The sequence below is a fragment of the Salmo trutta genome, chromosome 8 (assembly GCF_901001165.1).
Source record: "Salmo trutta chromosome 8, fSalTru1.1, whole genome shotgun sequence".
Taxonomy (NCBI): domain Eukaryota; kingdom Metazoa; phylum Chordata; class Actinopteri; order Salmoniformes; family Salmonidae; genus Salmo; species Salmo trutta.
This window is the reverse complement of record NC_042964.1, coordinates 25,742,478-25,763,060: the sequence shown is the minus strand read 5'-3', so window position 1 is coordinate 25,763,060 and position 20,583 is coordinate 25,742,478. Positions and strand designations below refer to the sequence as shown.

At 43.4% G+C, this 20,583-nt stretch overlaps 1 protein-coding gene across 1 annotated transcript in view; it reads left to right on the top strand.

The window, feature by feature from the left end:
- Positions 1 to 370: 370 nt before the first annotated feature.
- hdac8 (histone deacetylase 8) overlaps positions 371 to 20,583 on the top strand; it is a 35,489-nt gene continuing 15,276 nt past the window's right edge. Inside the window, exons 1-10 of the mRNA XM_029760649.1 lie at positions 371 to 605; positions 714 to 766; positions 1,330 to 1,460; positions 7,309 to 7,450; positions 7,673 to 7,785; positions 7,956 to 8,033; positions 8,375 to 8,483; positions 8,824 to 8,996; positions 11,022 to 11,116; positions 16,179 to 16,284. Coding sequence (XP_029616509.1) covers positions 495 to 605; positions 714 to 766; positions 1,330 to 1,460; positions 7,309 to 7,450; positions 7,673 to 7,785; positions 7,956 to 8,033; positions 8,375 to 8,483; positions 8,824 to 8,996; positions 11,022 to 11,116; positions 16,179 to 16,284 — 1,111 coding nt within the window. The 5' untranslated portion in view covers positions 371 to 494. The remainder of the gene's footprint in view (positions 606 to 713; positions 767 to 1,329; positions 1,461 to 7,308; positions 7,451 to 7,672; positions 7,786 to 7,955; positions 8,034 to 8,374; positions 8,484 to 8,823; positions 8,997 to 11,021; positions 11,117 to 16,178; positions 16,285 to 20,583) is intronic.

Below are 20,583 nucleotides of genomic sequence, written 5' to 3'. Positions count from 1 at the left end.
ACAGGTCACTAGTGGACTAACAAAAGCATGACCATTTGGTTACCCAATGGAAAGTGAGGGGTGGTAAGGAGAGAGGGAGAGACAAAGAGAGTCATCTTATCGTACATACATTTGGAAGCTACGCTCACGGGTATATGAATATAAGCACCATTACAACCGCTCATTCGGATTAGAAATGCAATATATATTTAATGAGATGTATTCACCAATCCAAAGAAATGGTAGGTTGGAGCTCGACAGCTCGTCGTGCCGCTTTGTGGACAACGATTCTCATTGTTAGGGCGGAGAGACATGTATCTTGTCAGTATATCCATAATCTTTGGTTTAATTAAGCTTTTTTGTTTTTACATAAGTTCCGGGTAGCACGGTTTCCGTTTTGTCCGGGGAATGTTGATAGTGGGACACCATCTGCAATTGTGCAGAAACTAGCTGTCTCATACACATGTTTACTTATTTCAAGCGTTTTATCCACAGAACTACACTAACTAACATAAATGAGTTGTAAAGGAGATTCAAATGGCTCTCCTTCCAAACGCAAAGTTGTGTATGTCTATAGTCCTCAATACACCGAGACATGCGACTCGCTATCAAAAGTCCCCAACCGGGTGAGTTGAATGGGAACGCTAGCTAGCTATGGATGCTCGCCAGAGAGGCAATACTTTGGTCATTATTTACAAGTACTGAACTATTTTTTTTTTACTCCGTGTCTCTAGGCAAGTATGGTGCATTCACTCATAGAAGCTTATGGTTTACTTCAACACATGAGGTAAGTCAACTTTGCATGTTTGTCAAAAATAAGGGATTGAGCTAGCTAGCTCTGGCAGGGCGTTGTTCTGTTGCCCTCCACTCTCGCACTGGGTAAGTTTGTTTAATGATTGACTAGACTGTAGAATGCTGTGTGCAGTGCACCTGGTGTCATTTCTCCAAAATATTAAACAAACAACTTTTACCCCCAGTATAGCGCTGGGCCCACGCGCATTATATTCTCATGCAGCTCGAAGTGCAGAACGCATGCGTATGGACCAGAGCTAGTGCGCTGTCTAACTATGTTGGCTAACGTTAGCTAAGCCATTTCCTTTATTTAACCAACTGAACTTGGTACTTGTTTTACCTACATTATATGGACGTTTGAGAAGTTATAGCTATTATTTTAGGTTAGAATAAACCAACTAGTTAAATAGCTAACGTTACCATCCTAATCCAATGCCAGTACCACATTCTGAGCTCTATCTACAGTTCTCGAACAACATGGATTAGAATCCTGTAAAGTAACTAAATACAAACCTCTAGAACAGTCCATCAGTATCTATGGTCAATTTACTTTTTCAGTGTTGTGAAGCCCCGTGTTGCGACCATTGAGGAGATGGCCAAGTTCCACACAGACGCCTACCTGGAGCACCTCCACAAAATCAGCCAGGATGGAGACAATGATGACCCCCAGTCCGGAGACTTTGGCCTGGGTAAGAGGAGAGGGAAGAGCAGGCTCTCTTGAACTTACTTTGACACACGTCAATCAATCCAATGTATTTATGAAGCCCCTTTTTATATAAGCAGTTGACACAAAGTGCTTATACAGAAACCCAGCCTAACATGTCAAAGAGCAAGCAATGCAGAAGTAGAAACAGAGGCTAGGAAAAACTCACTAGAAAGGCAGACACCTAGAGGAAACAGGCTCTGAGGGGTGGCCAGTCCTCTCCACGGCTGTGCTGGGTGGAGATTGGAAGAGTACATGGCCATTAAGGCAATATAGTTTATCAAGATGTTCAATCGTTAATAGATGACCAGCAGGGTCAAGAGAGGGGAGGGTGTGAGGGGGAGAGAGGTATGTACATAGTCAATGGTAGGCTTTGAGGGGACTTCTACAGTAGATAAACCTATAGCTCATCTCTTGGCAGTAGTACTGTAGACTACTTTATCACTGACCTCAACCGGTCTCTGAGCATTCAGTCAGCCCACTGACACCCTTAACAGATCACAGCAAAATCACAGTCTACTTAAACAGAACAATACTCAATCATGAGGCATCAAAGCCAAAGGAACGGAATAATATTAAGAAATGCTATAGATGGAAGGAAAGTAGTGTAGAAACTTAACAAAAAACGATTAGGCAACAACAAATTTAACCCTTTCTAGACAATTTCCTGGACAAAATGTTTCACTGTAAGAGTGAAGGTGTAAACCTTGCAGTATAAAACCTAAACCGCTCCCGAGTGGCACATTGGTCTAAGGCACTGCATCACAGTGTTAGCTGTGCCACTAGCGATTCTGGGTTTTGAGTCCAGGCTCTTATTTGAAATATTTATCAAATCCCCTATGGGGAAAAATGAATGGTAGAAAAACAATTGGAACCATTTCCCTGTTTGACCCCTAGGTTTTATGGGTATTATGACACCTCCACTGTGGGGGTCTATAAGGAGGCCTGCGTCTTGTGACCGTAGCATACCTGTAGGTATGAATGACAGGACCAAATTGGAGAGCGATGTAGGAATAAGTCCATGTAATGCTTTGTAGGTTAACAGTAAAACTTTGAAATTAATGACTGAGAGGGAAGTGGGAGAGTACTTTCATGCAATGGTGTTATGCTAGCAGTAGAGGGTGCTCTAAATCTGGAAAAGAAAACGACACACCACTGGGCAAAAGGTTTACAAGGCTGTTTTTGGCAACACATTAATATGGTTACATAATCAATTTACATTAGAAAACCTCCATTGATGCTTAAATATATACAAATGACAGATTGGCATTCCTACTGACAGAAGACACTTCACTAATTTACCCCATGTGTGTCTGTCAGAATTAAGACTTGGAGTGAATCTCAAAAGTAAATATAAACCAAGGGTGAATCTCAATTGTTTTTCTTTATTGTATTGATTCCCTGTGTCCTCTCCTTGTCTCCTCAAAGCCCATTGGAGCAGAATATCTTATGTGTTTTGAGAGGGAGGTGAGGAGAGAGGCCATGAGGAATCAAGGAAATAGAATTGAGATTCTCCCTAGGTCAGCATGTTATCAACAGTCTAGGGCTGTGGGTGGGAGACAGGAAAGATGCAACCCCTTTCTGTTTTTATTTAATGGGTTAACACTCCTCTTCTGCTAACCTTTCTATTCTAAAACATCTTAATCTCACCGTATCTCCATCTTTCTGTTGATCCCTCCCTTCACCACCTTTCCTTTTCATTGTCTCTATTTATCTTCCGCTTCCTCCCTTTGTTTCTCCTCCACAGCTCTGTCTGGTTCTCTCTCTCGCTCTCTCTCTCCATATTATGTCAATATACAGTGTTGTAATGATGTTCTATTTACAATGGTGTTTGTTCTTTACTGGTTGCCCTTGTGGCAACAGTTCACAAATATTGCTGCGGTGATGGCACACTGTGGTATTTCACCCAGTAGATATGGGAGTTTATCACAATTGGGTTTGTTTTCGAATTCTTTGTGGGTCTGTGTAATCTGAGGGGAAATATGTGTCTCTAATATGGTCATACATTTGGCAGGAGGTTAGGAAGTGCACCTCAGTTTCCACCTCATTTTGTGAGCAGTGTGCACATAGTCTTCTCTTGAGAGCCAGGTCTGTCTACGGCGGCCTTTCTCAATAGCATGGCTATGCTCACGGAGTCTGTACATAGTAAAAGCTTTCCTTAAGTTTGGGTCAGTCACAGTGGTCAGGTATTCTGCCACTGTGTACTCACTGTTTAGGGCCAAATAGCATTTTAGTTTGCTCTGTTTTTTGTTGTTGATTCTTTCCAATATGTCAAGTAATTATCTTTTTGATTCTCATGATTTGGTTGGGTCTACTTGTTGCTGTCCTGGAGCTCTGTGGGGTCTGTTTGTGTTCGTGAACAGAGCCCCAGGACCAGCTTGCTAAGGGGACTCTTCTCCAGGTTCATCTCTCTGTAGGTGATGGCTTTGTTATAGAAAGTTTGGGAATCGCTTTCTTTTAGGTGGTTGTAGAATTTAACGGCTCTTTTCTGGATTTTGTTAATTAGCGGTATCGGCCTAATTCTGATCTACATGCTTTATTTGATGTTTTACGTTGTCCACGGATATCTTTGCAGAATTTTGCATGCAGACTCACAATTTGGTGTTTCTCCCATTTTGTGAATTCTTGGTTCCAGACCTCACAACCATAAAGGGCAATGGGTTCTATAACTGATTAAATCACTTTTAGCCAGATCCTAATTGGTATGTCAAATTTTATGTTCCTTTTGATGACATAGAAGGCCCTTCTTACCTTGTCTCTCAGCTCGTTAACAGCTTTGTGGAAGTTACCTGTGGCACTGATGTTTAGGCCGAGGTATGTATAGTTTTTTTGTGTGCTCTAGGGCAGTGGTTCCCAAACTTTTAATGTCCCGTACCCCTTCAAACATTCAACCTCCAGCTGCATACCCCCTCTAGCACCAGGGTCAGTGCCCTCTCAAATGTTGTACTTTGCCATCATTGTAAGCCTGCCACACACACACACACACACACACACACACACAATACGATACATTTATTACTCATAAGAATGAGTGTGTTTTTGTCACAACCCGGCTCATAGGAAGTGATAGAGCTCTTATAGGACCAGGGCACAAATAATAATAATCAATAGTTTTGCTCTTTATTTAGCCATCTTACATAAACTTTGTTTGTTCATTGAAAATTGTGAATAACTCACCATAGGTTAATGAGAAGGGTGTGCTTGAAAGGATGCACATAACTCCACAATGTTGGGTTGTATTGGTGAGAGTCTGTCATAAATCATTTTCCACACAGTCTGTTACTGTATTTAGTTTTCATGCGAGTGAGGGCCGAGAATCCACTCTCACATAGGTACGTGAGGGCATCAGTGTCTTAACAGCGCGATTTGCCAAGGCAGGATACTCTAAGCGCAGCCCAATCCAGAAATCTGTCAGTGGCTTCTGATTAAATTACATTTTCACAGAACCGCTTGTGGCAATTTCGATGAGGCTCTCTTGTTCAGATATCGGTAAGTCTTGCACTGTCAGGGCAATTATGGGAAAAAAAAGAAAAACGATATGGAACAGTTGAAAACCTCACGGGTGGAGGACACAAATGCATTTTGCCCCCTTGGATAGGGAGGAGGATGGTGAGAAGCAACAAAATCCCCAAGAATCACTGGAAGAATTGCAGGCATTGGTGGCGTCTTGGGGTCACCAGGTTTCAAAAAGCACCATCAGACGCCACCTCCACAACCACAGGCTCTTTGGAAGGGTTGCCAGAAGAAAGCCGTTTCTGACCCCAAGACACAGACGCAAGCGTTTGGAGTTTGCCAAACGTTATTTAAATTATGACTGGAAGAAAGTGCTCTGGTCAGATGAGACCAAAATTGAACGTTTTGGTCAGATACAGCATCGGCATGTTTGGCATCGAAACAGAGATGCATACAAGGAGAGGCACCTCATACACACGGTGAAATATGGTGGTGGGTCAGTGATGTTTTGGGGCTTTTTTAATTCCAGAGGGCCAGGGGGAGTGGTTAAGGTTGATGGCATAATGAATTCCAACAAGTATCAGGCAATTTTGGCCGACAATCTGGTTGCCTCTGCCAGAAGGCTGGGACTTGGCCGTAAGTGGACTTTCCAACAAGACAATGACCCAAAACATAACTCAAAATCCATACAGAAATGGTTCAGTGACAACAAAATCAATGTTCTGCCATGGCCATCTGTCGCCGGATCTCAATCCAATCAAAAACCTGTGGGCTGAGTTGAAGAGGGCAGTTGATAAGCGCAAACCCAAGAATGTGAAGGATCTGCATAGAGGAATGGTCCAAAGTCCCTCCAAATGTGTTCCTTAACCTTGTCAAACATTACAGGAAAAGACTCCATGCTGTTATCTTTGCCGGAGGTGGTTGCTCTAAGTACTAAATGAGGAGTACCAATAATTATGAAACCTTGATTTTGGTGAAATGTGTTTTGTATTAAATAATTGTATGATTTTGGTTGGTTTCATTGAAACATTAATAAAGTACAGTATTTCTCATGTTGGTATTGCGTTTCTTTCTAATTATATTGTTTATGTATTTTTAATTATTGTTTGTGCATTGCCAGTCAGGGGTGCCAGTACTTTTGGAGCCCACTGTAAATGGACTGTTTGAAAATGGTGAAGATTCTAAAAAAAAAAAACTAATTGTGACTCATTTTTATTTGACGTACCCACGACGGGTGGGAATACCTGCTCTAGGGCAACGGTGTCTAGGTGGAATTTGTATTTCTGGTCCTGGGAAGTGGACCTTTTTTGGAACATCTAGGTGCTGCTGTAGGCTCTCCTTGGTTGGTGACAGAAGCACCAGATCATCAGCAAACAGTATACATTTGACTTCAGATTCTAGTAGGGTGAGGCTGGGTGCTGCAGACTGTTCTAGTGCCCTCACCAAGAGGGTGGGGCTTAAGCTGCATCCCTGTCTCACCCCCCGGGCCTGTGGAAAGAAGTGTGTGTGTTTTTAACCACACACTTGTTGTTTTGTACATGGATTTTATAATGTCGTATGTTTTTTCCCCCCCAACACCACTTTCCATCAATTTGTATAGCAGACCCTCATGCCAAATTTAGTCTGGCTTTTTTGTAATCAACAAAGCATGAGAAGACTTTGCCTTTGTTTTTTGTTGGTCAATTAGGGTGTGCAGGGTGAAATAGGTGGTCTGTCGTACGGTGATTTTGGTAAAAAGGCAATTTTACATTTGCTCAGTACATTGTTTTCGCTGAGGAAATGTATGACTCTGCTGTTAATGATAATGCAGAGGATTTTCCCATGGTGTCTGTTGACGCATATCCTATGGTAGTTAATGGGGTCAAATTTGTCTCCACTTGTGGATTGGGGTGATCAGTCCTTGGTTCCAAATATTGGGGAAGATGCCAGAGCTGAGGATGATGTTTAAGTATTTGTGGTCTGTATATTTGATCATTTCATTGAGGACACTATCAACACCACAGGCCTTTTTGGGTTGGAAGGTTTGTATTTTGTCCTGTAGTTCATTCAAGGTAATTGGAGAATCCAGTGGGTAGTCTTTTTAATAGTTGATTCTAAGATTTGTATTTGATCATGTATATGTTTTTCCTGTTCTTTGTTATACATGTATGATGTATAACATATAGATCTCCATTTTGGATAGATAACACTTTGTGTTTGTTTAGTGTTTTCCGATTTTCCCAGAAGTGGTTAGTCTATAGGTTCTTCAATTACATTGAGCTGATTTCTGACGCGCTGTTCCTTTTTCCGTCGCGTGTTTCTCTCTCCTCTCATATGTTTCCACTTTTTTTGCTTATTTACTTTTCTGTCATTTTGCTTCTCTCTCCCCCTCCTTTTGCCAGGTTATGACTGCCCGGTGGTGGAGGGTATCTATGACTATGCTGCAGCGGTGGGTGGTGCCACCCTGACGGCTGCCCAGTGCCTGCTGGACAAGAGGGGTGAGGTGGCAATCAACTGGGCAGGAGGCTGGCACCACGCCAAGAAGTAAGATTGAACTGTGTGTGAGGTGACAAGGACCAGGGTGACATGTTGATGAATGTGTTACCAAACCGTTCCTAACAGGAGGACACACTGAATTATGTTAAACATGTATGATCGTCTACACAGAAGGCCTCTAAGTCATTGAAAAGACAGCAATGCGTTAAGTATTTTCTGTGTCTCTCTCTCTCTCACTTTCATTCTCTCTTCCCCTGCTCTCTCTCTCAGGGATGAGGCATCAGGCTTCTGTTATGTGAATGATGCTGTGCTGGGTATTCTCAAGCTGAGAGAGAAATACGAGAGAGTTCTTTATGTGGATGTGGACCTTCATCATGGAGATGGTACACACACCCCTTTACCGAACTCTCACATCTAAATGTGCATTGATATTGTGTAAATTTCTTCGCCATATGAGTACTGTATGTGGATACAAATGTTTTGTTAAGGTTAATTGTTTTGGTCTGTCAATGTAAAAAATTGTGTTTTTTGAGAACAATGTAATGTTTCTCAGGTGTGGAAGATGCCTTCAGTTTTACCTCCAAAGTGATGACTGTGTCTCTACACAAGTTCTCCCCCGGATTCTTCCCAGGTCAGTGGCTACACCTAATACAGTACTAACGACCGTTCTACTACAGTTGGAAATCTTCCGTGTGCAGGCCTCTCATTCCTTTATCTCAGTATTATTGTTTAGCTTAGCACTGGTATTCTCAAGTTTAGGATGTGCATATCACCCTCCTTTTCATCATAAGCTTCCTTTACCTGTGGTCCTTCCTCCTTGGGGGACCGCTTGCATTAAAACCTAAAACTGTAGGACTAAATCGGTGTCAAATCTGCTGACAATCTGAGAGATCAACAAACTAGTTTGAGAAACATTGATACATAATACTCACACACTCTCTCTGTCATAGTAACCCTACCATCCTGTTGTAGGTACAGGGGACCTGTGTGACACAGGGATGGGTAAAGGAAGATGGTACGCTGTCAACGTCCCTCTGGATGACGGCATCAAAGACGACAGATATTTCCACGTCTTCACCAGGTTGTTAAAGCTAGTTACTTTTTATTTATGCTGGTTATGACAATGGTTAACACTGTCAGCAACATCAGAGACATGCTGCATGTCCTCTGCTTTCTCAGTAACGGAGATTTACAGGCCTAATAAGCTAGAATTGCATGTTAGTAGTTTTATTGATACTCTGCAACCGTTTTTCTGGTTGCAGAACCGTGATATCGTTTTTGTATATCTTGTATGCTATGGAAAAAAACATTTTCAAAGTCAAATGATAACATTGTTTACTACATAGTCTTAACTGTAACCATCTTATATTCTAATTGTTGTGTTAATATTTAACCTCTGTTTTGATTGTTGTGCCCATCAGTGTGATGCAGGAAGTGAAGGCGTTGTTTAACCCGGAAGCAGTAGTGATGCAGCTGGGAGCTGACACCATGGCCGGGGACCCCATGTGTTCCTTCAACATGACCCCTGTAGGGGTGGCCCAGTGTCTTTGCCACGTACTAGACTGGCACCTACCCACACTGCTGTTGGGAGGAGGTGGGTCTGACAACACACACACACCAGGGTTTCTGTTAGCTGGTAATTGCCGACTTTGGGCAGAAAAAATACATTTAAAAGCTGACAAATAAAATGGTAGCCGGCCAAATTGTCTGGGGCTGCATATCATACATGCCAAAATCATGCTTAAGCACCATTCTCTCACTCCTTGCCCGCTGCCTAACGTCTATGCACCTGCTAGTGAGGAGGGGGGAGATCGAAAGAGGAGCCTTGGGCTACTGTTGATTGCGATGATGGAAGCCTTTTTCATTTAAGCAAAACAAAAGCTAGAGAGTAGTCCTATAGTGAAAAGCCTACAAGGGGACAAGTTTTTTATTTTTTTTAAATTTTTTAATTTCACCTTTATTTAACCTGATAGGCTAGTTGAGAACAAGTTGTCATTTGCAACTGCGACCTGGCCAAGATAAAGCATAGCAATTCGACACATACAACAACAGAGTTGTAATATTGTAGTGGACAAAGATGACGAGAATGTTGGCGCTGCCAACAGCAGGATACTGTGCAACTCGCTATTCAGGTAGGATGCCTTTGTTTCTGTTATTATTTTGTACCATTGTTGTTATTTTAGGCATATTTATTGATTTAAACCAAGACTTTAAATGTACCAAACGTGTTTTGTTTAATTTTGTTTAGACATTTTCTTTGGCTTAATTAAGTTCGATCAGTCTTTTTAATTGTGTGCTCTCTAGGTTAGAAGTAGGCCTGTTGTAAAATAAATATTATTACCATATTTCTGTCGTTTGTTGGGTATGATAGGAACTAGCCTTTCTTGGTAATTGCTGCAATATAGCCTGTTCAAAACTTTTGTGTTGGTTTAAGCCAGTTAGCATGTCTTGTTTTATTCTGTTGAGCCATTTTCTTTGGCCAAATTAAGTTCCAACTATAATATTGTGATCGCCGCAATATAATATCCTGCTCATATTTTCCCCTATAAACAATTGCTTGACTTTTGATAATAACTTAATAAAGTTTAAACTTTTGCAAAGGTGTGGCTATTAGCCTATTATACTGCAGGCCTATTATATGAAGGCAGTGCGCCCAGCGCACTGAGGTGAGGATTTATTTTTAAGTCTACCAGAATTACTCCTATAATCTAACAATATAATTCTTATATTTTATAGAAAAAAATATTCTGATCGAAAAATGAATGTCTCCTCCTGTACGCCTATATCTGTATAACAGACGCAGTAACTTATCTGACAAGGATAAATAAATGCATGTCGATGTCATAGCATGCTGCTGGCATTTCTCGATCTTTCTCCGAGGCTAGTCCTATGCTTATTTTTTTTATATTTAAAATATTCATATCATACAGTGGATGCCTAAGCGCATAGGCTTATGCATGCAATGCCCTGATGCATTTCGTGCTCAAATCTCCAACAGCCGACTGTGAGGTGGACAATTATTGTTTAAGCAAAGTAAAACCAAGAAAACAATAGGCTATAAAGTTTTCCATATGCTACACTTCAAAAATATAAGTGTTTTTGTAATTTATTATAGGCTGTTTTTAAGGACACGTAAATGTGCTTCATTTGGCCGATATCCCTCGTTTATTGATGGTGCTGTCTGTGTGGGTGGACGCCCTTAGTGGATTACGCACCCAAGGGATATGGATGACCGATACATTTCTCAAATATCCAATAAATAAGAATCGGAAACCCTGGCACACACACAACCCCACACACACCGCCTGAAACCACAGTGCGGTGTCTACGCCACGTACTAGACTAGCACCTACCCACACTGCTGCTGGGAGGAGGCCGGTCTCATATCCGCTCGTACACACACACACACACTTACACAAAGACAACGGCACACACAAACGTACCTACGCGCACACATCTGAAACCACAGCCCAAGCTCCAGACCCCTCAGCCCTGTACCAGATGATACCTGTTAATTACACCAGTACAATGAAGCCTTTTTACTCACTACAATCCCTCTTTTTCCTCCCTCTTCTTTCTCTCTCTCTCTCTTTCCTCTCTCTTCTCTCTCTCTCTCTAGGTGGGTATAACCTAGCCAACACGGCCCGTTGTTGGACCTACCTGACTGGGGCCGTACTAAGACAAACACTGGCCTCTGAGATACCTGACCATGAGGTGAGAGTAAACACACACACACCATACATAGCCCCAAACACACACAGCTCCTCACACAGACATGCACGCACAAACTCAAATACGCTGACACACACACACCCTTCGGTCAGTCTTCGCTGAGTCATTCCATCTAATAAAAGATGGCCGCCGGCCCTCAAAGGGGTTGTTTCCAGGTGAATCAGAAGGGATGGAGGGAGTAGGAGAGGAGAGAGGGGACAATGCCACTCTGTCCCCTCCAGACCTGACAGAGAGGGTCTCTGTGCTTCTCTTTCTCTCCATCTCCATCCCTCTCTTTCTCTGTGCTTCTCTATCAATCTCTGCCCTCATCTTTTTTTCGTCTTCTTAGAAGGACCTTGTGTGTTTTATTCCGAGGGGGGGCTGGTTTCTTTTGGCGGAAAGGTTGGCGAATTCCCATATAATTACATCAGTAGAAAAAGAGAGCAAATGAGGGATAGAGCTACAAAGAGAGAGATTTGTGTTCCATGTACAGTGAGGGGTAGTTATCTTACTCTCCTGAGACAAAGAGGGTCTTTCTGTAGTGTGTGTGTGCGCGCGTGCATGGGCCATGATAAAGGCACCTTTTGTTTCTCCTCCACCAGGTCGGGCTGTTACATCATGTGACCTTTAACCTCATTAAGAAGGGGCTCACCGCAAACAAGTCTAACCAGCTGCTACAACACACACAGCCACACAAAATCAAATACCCCCAAAAGTCACCCCTATTTTGACCCTCTTGCTCTGGCCATCAAAGAGTGATACCCCTTTTCTGTCAAACACATACTCTACACAGCCAGCTACCTCCTGTTATTGTGTGTTTACACTACTACCCAAACAAAACACTATTTAACTCTGGCCTGCTGTGGTCCAGAGAGGATGAGGTAGAGAAAAGGATGGAGAGGGTGAGCAGGAGAGAGAGCGAAAGATGGCCAGAGAGAGACTTGTAGTAGTATCGTCGTGTGTGTGGGTGCGCCAGAGAGGAATATTTATCCACAATGACCAAGCAAAGTGAGTTTCTGAGGAGAAGGGAAAACAAAAAGTACTTTGTTGTACCTGAGACTGTGAGAGGCCAGAGCTCCCCTCTCCTTCCCCAACTGGCTGCAGCTTTTCTGGGCTGCCAGGACAGCCCCTAACCCCCCTGGAACAATGGAGTTTGTGCCAGGGCTAGGGGCTATTGGCTAGACACAAAAGGGCCTCCATTCAGACCATCACACACAAACACACACACACAGGCAGAGAGAGACATATATATATATACACACATACAAACAGTGACATTGCAGAACCTCCAGAGTCACGCCCATATCTGAAAGTGTGATAAGGGTGGTGGTTGAAGAACGTAGAAGAGATAGCGGACCCGATTCGACTTAACTGTGAATACATGGTGAGTCCGATTATCAAATGTTACTGGCATCTCCCTAGTCTATTCTCTTTTCATCAATGGAGGGAGAGTTAAAAAAAAAAAAAAAAAAAGCAGGGGAAGGAAGGGTGGAACTCCAAGTTCTGTGTGGCTGTCGGTAGAGGATTTCGCTTGCAATGCTAAGGACCGTGGGTTCGATTCCCGCCAGGGTCGTTCGTAAAACGTATACATGCATGACTGTAAGTCGCTTTGGATAAAAGCGGCTGCTAAAGGGCTTTTATTAGTATATTCCCGTAGCTTGGGTGCCCGTCTGTTTCTGCTCTTTTGCCAACTCCTTATGGAATTGTCATGCAATGTTTGGCTTGACAATGACAATGGAGTAGGCAAAAGCACAAACCGGTCTAGGACCTGGCTACAGGGACTAGGCTAGTTGACCTGTATTGTCTGTTAACCCTGATGTCCTATTCACTGACTGAATCTTTAACACCTAAAAATACTAATTAGGGTCAAAGGTCACCTAGTCTAGATTAGCTGAGTCAGTTGGTTTTGAAGGTTGTGGGTTTCTCCCTAAATGACACCTTATTCCCTATGTAATGCACTACTTTTGACCAGGTCCCATCGGGTGCCATTTGGGACATAGCCTGTGGGTTTGTTCACATTCAGTTCTTATCTTAGATTGAGGAAATGGTTTATTTTGGACCCAACCCACTCGAGGGGTTCTATAGGCCTGAACTTGCCTTGCTTTTGGCCAGCTCGGTGTGTGTGTGTGTGTGTGTGTGTGTGTGTGTGTGTGTGGGGAATCGGTCTGTCTCCAGCCATTCAACATCTTTATTTCCTCTCTTTTTCTCTTTAGTCTGTTTTCTCAGATTTGCACTGAGTGATTCCCAGCACAGCCCCATGCAAAAACAAACACAGAACTCAGACTCCCCTCTTACACCCCTCCCTCTCACCCTCTGTCCCTCCCATCCTCCTCCTCCACCCTTCCCTCTCTCACCGCAGCAAGACTGTGTATGACCGAGGCCCCTCCGTGATACCCAAAACAGAGAGTTCAGTAGAAAATAAATGAGATGGGTAAGAAGTAGAAGGTATGGCTTTTAGGCCCCAAAAAATCCCAGTGTTTTTGGTATTTCAAGTACAGTGTTCTCCAACCCTGCTGTTCCTGGAGAGCTACCGTCTTGTAGGTTTCCGCTCCAACCCTAATCCAGCGCACCTGATTCTAATAATTAACTGATTGATAAGATGAATCAGGTTAGTAACAACTGGGGTTGGAAAGCCCTGCTGTAGTGAATAGGCTGTGTTACATTATCCACACTAACATACTACTAAGTATGAAACCATGTATTGAGCATGCATTCTGAGTAGTATGCTAGTGTGTACATTTGAACATAGGATAAGCACTATAGGCTTAGCCTGTCCCGCCCCTGTACTTCCTGTTTTCTGCCTTGGTACTTCCTGTCCTCTCTGGCGCGTGTCCCTTCCGTCTGCTCGTGGGGAAGTAGTAGGCTCCCGGAATACTGGCCTCAATCACCGGAAAACTGAGCTGGGATGAGGATGTGTGTGTGTGTGTGAGAGAGAAAAAGTCTGTTCTAAATAGAACAGAGGTACATCACAAATGTAGTGCACTATAAAGGAAATGGGGTCCCATTTAGGATGGGCTGGCAAGGACAATGAGGATCAGTGGGCTCTGACCTGGTGACTGACTGACAGTTTTTCTGTTGTATTACCTTTTTGTAGAAGTCCAGGCCACTGGAGAGAGGGGTGGATGGACGGGGAGGGGTCATTTAGGAAGGACAGTGAGAGAATGGGGAGAGGGAGCGAGAGACATAATGACTAGAGAGAGAGCTTAACATTAGTTTCAGGACTGCGGAGAGGGGGAGGTGGGAGTAGGAAAGATGGATATTGAGACGGTGAGGGAGAGACCTCAATTGTAGGGCTGCAGAGACAAGCCTACGTGCGCTATGTGACTCTGGGTTGACATTTTATTTAGGAACTCGATTTGTTTTCCCAGAGCTTTTTCAACAACATTGACTCTTTATATCTGGAGTTGTAGTCATTTCTGAGATGTAGAGGAGAACAGGAACAATAAACAAGGGTTGGATTCCTTTTCTATTCTGGCCGAGGCTAGTCTCTCTCCAAACCACCGAACACAGAAAGATAGGGAGGGAGACAGAGGGAGGGAGAGACAAACAGGGGAGAGAGTGTGGTGTGGGGGATTTAGTTACAGTATGGTACATTTATCTGGGCTATGATATGACATTTGTGCATGTTGGGTATTTTGACATGGAGCCTTTGGGGTTTGGGCTCTCAGCCCATTCGCATTACCCTATCCCCTTTACCCTATCCCCTGACATACTTGTATCTCTTCACCCCATCTTTCTGTCCATCGTTTTGGTCTCTCGTCACCCTCATTCAATCCCTTTCCCCCTATCCCTATTTGTGGGTTATGATCCGTTCCGAACTGTCTGTCAGTCCCCTTTTTCTGTCCTCCTTGACCTCACACCATCCCCCCCGCTCCAGTCTCCCCCAGTTCTTCCTCTCCAGTTTCCCTCTTAATCTCTCTCCCCAGCCCCCCCTCATCTCAGTACTGTAGTTCCATTCCAACCCAAATATCCTGACAGCAGGAGACACACACAGCAGGAGACAGGACTGTACTACTATGGGAGCGTTAGGTTCATGGGAAAATTGGTCATCTTTGTGTTTCCTGTTTTTAGTAATCCCTATGCATGTTGAGTTGCGTCAGGACTGGGGGGAGGTGTACCGGAGAAACTCAATGGGGCTAATTGGGAACAGACGCGCGCGCACACAAGGGTCTGCTAAATTACTAAAATGTAAACACAGACACAAACACACTGACACACACACACACACACACACACACTCTGCTTGAACCACTATGAAACAGCTATTTGACAAAGACAAAGCACCCAGTGTATTTCAAATGAGCAGGAACATACACACACAGCTGTGGGAGTGTGTGTGCGTGAGCTTGTGTTAAGGTGTGTGTGTACACTCCATTTCTCCTGGCGTTCCTAATGTTGTTCCTATATAGAGACGTTATGTATTGTTCATTTTTTTCTACCAGTGCTATGTCTGATTTACATGATACTTCACAATGGGGGGGTTGGCTTTGTGGCTAGCCGGAGTCTTATCAAGACTTAACACTGATGTGTCTTTGTTTGTCTCAATAAGATGGCATCTGTTTGAAATGAAATCATGTCTTGCTGCTTCATCACGTCTTTTCACTTGCAAAGTTCCCTCGCTGTTGTGGTTAATTCTGGCTCTGTTTGCTTTAGTTTGTCTTTCCTGAACCAGTTCTTAACTTAACATGTAAACTTGTACTCCCTTCTGTTTTGAAGTGGTGTTTGTAGTGTTTGGCTTCTGTTCCTAGACCAGTTCTTCACAACTCAATGCTTGTTTGTGGATGTTTGATTCCTAGACCAGTTCTGCACTGTGGCTAATGCATCTCGTGTTTGTTCATTTCCTGGACCAGTTCTTACATGTTAACTCTCCTTTCTCTGCTGTTGGATGTTTTGGTTTCTGTTCCGAGACCAGTTTTAATCATTGATTTAGCACTATCTTTTTGTTTCCCGCACCAGTTCTTACATTTGAACCCAAGTCTTGTTGTATTTGGTTTAAATCTGTTCTACACTGTGGTTTAACACACTACTCTCTCACTGTTTTTGTTTATGTTGTTGTTTACTTCAGTTCTTCACAGAGTACGGTCCTGATTACTCTCTGGAGATCAGTCCCAGCTGTCGACCGGACCGCAATGAGACCAAACAGCTGGACAAGGTCATCTCCACCATCAAAGGTATCAGACGGCGTAACCACAGCCTAAATTCACACACTCTAGCGTTAGCAATTACGTCACGACCACAACCAAGAAACATAACGGTCAGACACTTAGAGAAACCACTCGCAAGCAACAAATGGTTAAACTTTCACCACTCTTTCACACACACACCAAATGGTGTCTTTTGTTGACTGTTGAGTCCAGATGGGACTGCTTTAGTTTAAGGACAGGGTTGTTTTTATTTAAACGTCCAGACCGTCAGTTTATTTAGACAGACATTAAAGACCAGAGCTGTGTGTGTGTGTGTGTGTGTGTTGCACGGTATACCAAAACTTCTCAACTTTTTTTTTGTACTAGAATATGAAAAATGGTACAGTACTAGAATTTGTTACTTTCAGTACGTCTGTCAAATGTCTCATATCTACTGATAGAGATGATCAAGTCTTTTTCTTATAGCGCAGCCGTCCTCTTATTGCGTGATTGCGCTGTGCCTGCTCCACTTACTCATTGCTAGTTCTAGCCTGTCCTGAGGAACCACTGCACTCACCGGGAGTCTGGGCTGCATCATGTTGGCTCCCCACTCATGCTGCTCAGAAGTAAACGCCCTTGAATAATTCAACACAGCATGTATAAACTTTGCAACTATTAATTACTGTTTGCAAAACGATGTCCATTACAGGCTAGAACACTTTACAATACAAGAAGATACTGGTACCTTCCAGCTTTGTAGGGTACATTTTCTTGCTAGCTTCAATTCACTACCCTAGTACTTTGTAATTAAGTTGCAAAATAAGCTGATTTGAAAGCTGATTGTCACCAAATGTATTGCCGAACACGTTATTAATTCACTACTTCTCTCCTGTCTCTCTCACTGTGTGTATGTGAATGATGTCATTAGGTCTTAGAGACAGTGTACACTTTAATAAAAGAAGAGTGCTTCTATGCAAGTGTTGATCAGTACAATACAATGAGTCCCAAATGGAAGGGAAACAGATTGTTTTTCATCTGTAGCCCCATGAAAACAGCCAAAACAAGCTCAATGCATTCACACACTCCTATTGAATTCACCTTTATTGTGAATTGGTTTAGGCTATGTCTTGATTTACCCAGTTTATCAATAGAGTTTTACAATTGTGTAGTTAGATAGGTAAAAATTCAAATTGATTGTATTATTGATTCATTAATGCATACATGGCTCTTTTGAAAAATTGACATCAAACATTTCAAATGTAATTATATTGAACTCAAAAGATCTGTCTGGATCAAATAAAGGCACTTTAATTAATTATATGAAGATTGCCTTGGTCCTCCTTTTTGATGACCATTCTGTGACATTGGCTTTTTTCCCCCCATGAAATCGTGATGGTATAGAGTATCATGATACTCAACCTGGTATCGACGTAAAAATGTGGGTTTCGTGACATGTTTGTGTGCCCCCATATGGCCCCCACAGTTAACACAGAAGGGGGTGTTGTCAGCACCCCAAGGAGACAAATCTACCCCTCACCTAAAACTCTTCCTCCGACCTCCACATATATATATATATATATACACACATATACACATATATATATATATACACATATACACATATATATATATATATACACATATACACACACATATACACACACACACTCCCTGACCCCCCTCTTCTTTGGGAGGGCACAGGCCCAGCAGTCGTCAGCCTGCTGGCCTGGTGTGCTCTGTTCTGGCTGTGGTGAAAACACGGATGTGTGTTTTAATGTTTCCGGTTAATCAGAATGTCAAACACTACTCTCTTTGTTACGACTGGAGAAATGGGGGGGGGGTGAAATGTTAGAGCAAAATTCATCATACAGTCAAACGTACTCAATAGTCAGATTGTCCATTATTATAGTACATCTGTATGTGGGTGAACAAGTTTCGATGTACACACATTTGCACACGTGTTAGGGATTTGTCTGTGTATATGTGTACTGGAGTGTCGGCCCCTGTCTCACCCCCTACCCTGTCGTTCACTCTGGATAGGGGGTGAGTGGTGGTCTCTTGGTGTATATGCTGCTGACAGCCACACTACACTACTCCAGGGGGACCAGCAGTAGTTTGGTTGGGGTAGACTCTGGGCTAGGGAGTAGAAGCAGGGTGATGGGGGGGTGTCCCTGTCTTAACGGTTCCATCAGCGGATGGAGCGAGGGAAGGAGGGATGGAGGGGTAAAATGAAAGGCAGACAATGTGCCGTCGGTCTAGTGTCACATCTGCTCCTTCAGTTCAAAGATCCCTCGTTTCCTTTCCTCGTCTTTTTTTCTTTCTGATGGGATTTCAATCCATGCATTTAAATGAAGGTGATGTCCTTCCCTGTGTTCCTTTCTTTTCTCTCCGCTCTTCCTAATTTTTTCTGTGACTGGGGGTTCAGGTGGTCTTGGTTTTACCCAGTGTATGTGACGACAAAACACACACCCCTTCAACCATGTTGTGTGAGAGAAACATACCACATACAGACAACTGTGGTACTAGTTGAGAGCAGGATGTGGTTACTGGACAGCTGTGCCAGAGTGCAGACGGGAAGCTAATGTTTACCGCAGTTTCCAATCTAGGGAAACCAATGATTACAACCATTGGTCCCAAACAAGGGAAACCATTTGAATTGTGTCTGTCAGGCCTGGAAACAGACGCACAGCACCACACAGGCTTAGGTTATCACACCATGAGCCGGGAGCTTGAGTCTTGACACACGAATGCACACACTACGGCCTGGCAATGTGGTTTACTGCCCTGGCATGCCAGCGTCTATCACCACCACTGCACAGCTGTAGTTATCACAGCATCAACAGAGACCATGTCTTGCCGTTAAGGTTTATTTGTTTTAATAGCTTTTATGTGGAGCGACCACGGGCAGTTATGAGCCCCGTGGGGAGTCGTAATTTTAATTCAGTGTGTGTGTGAGAGACTGATTGCTCCGCAGAAGTTTCCTTCTGAAGATGATTACCAAACTTTAAATCACACTTTTAAGTCTGTCAATGTCCTTGGTGGCCATTTTGGAAATACTTGAGATTAATTAATTGGAGTTTTCATTAGAGTTCTACCGCATGACGGCAGCGGCAGGAGCCGTCTCTCTCCGTTGTTTATCGGTTTATTTACCACGTAGTCATGTTTATGAGCCTTCAAATTAGTGGATTTGGCTATTTCAGCCACTCCCATTGCTGACAGGTGTATAAGATTGTACGGCTGTGTGTTCAATCTCCATAGACAAACATTGGCAGTAGAATGGCCCTTACTGAAGAGCTCTGTCACTTGCAACGGGGCACTGTTATAGGATGTCACCTTTCCAACAAGTCAGTTGGTAAAATTTCTGTCATGCTAGAGCTTCCCCAGTCAACTGTATGTGCTGTTATTTTGAAGTGGAAACGTCTAGGAGCAACAGTGGCTCCGGCGTGAAGTGGTAGCAGAATGGGACAGCTGAAGTGCATAGTGCATAAAAATTCTGTCCTCGGTTGCGACACTCACTACCGAGTTCCAAACTGCCTCTGGAAGCAACGTCGGCACAATAACTGTTCGTTGGCAGCTTCATGAAATGGGTTTCCATGGCCGAGCAGCTGCACACAAGCCTAAGGTCATCATGTGCAATGCCAAGCGTCAGCTGCAGTGGTGTAAAGCTCCCTCCATTGGACTCTGGAGCAGTGGAAATACGTTCTCTGGAGTGATGAATCACGCTTCACCATTTGGTAGTCCGACGGATGAATCTGGATTTGGTGTGTGCCAGGAGAACACTATCTGCCCCAATCCATAGTGTCAACTGTAAAGTTTTTTGGAGGAGGAATAATGGTCTGGTGCTGTTTTTCATGGTTAGGCCCCTTAGTGAAAAGTGAAGGGAAATCTTAACGCTACAGCATACAATGACATTCTAGACAATTCTATTTTTCCAACTTTGCGGCAACAGTTTGGGAAAGGCCTTTTCCTGTTTGATAAAGTGGGGTCCATTCAGAAATGGTTTGCCAAGATCGGTGTGGAAGAACTTGACTGGCCTGCACAGAGCCCTGACCTCAACCCCATCGAACGCCTTTGGGATGAATTGGAACGACCCGTGCAGGCCATGCCTAATCGCCCAATATCAGTGCCCAACCTCACTAATGCTCTTGTAGTTGAATGAAAGCAAGTCCCCTCAGCAATGTTCCAACATCTCGTGGAAAGCCTTCCCAGAAGAGTGGAGGCTGTTATAGTAGCAAAGGGGGGACCAACTCCATATTAATACCCATGAGGGGCGGCAGGTAGGCTTTCCACTAGATATTAGAGCGTTGGACCAGTAACCGAAAGGTTGCTGGATCGAATCCCAGAGCT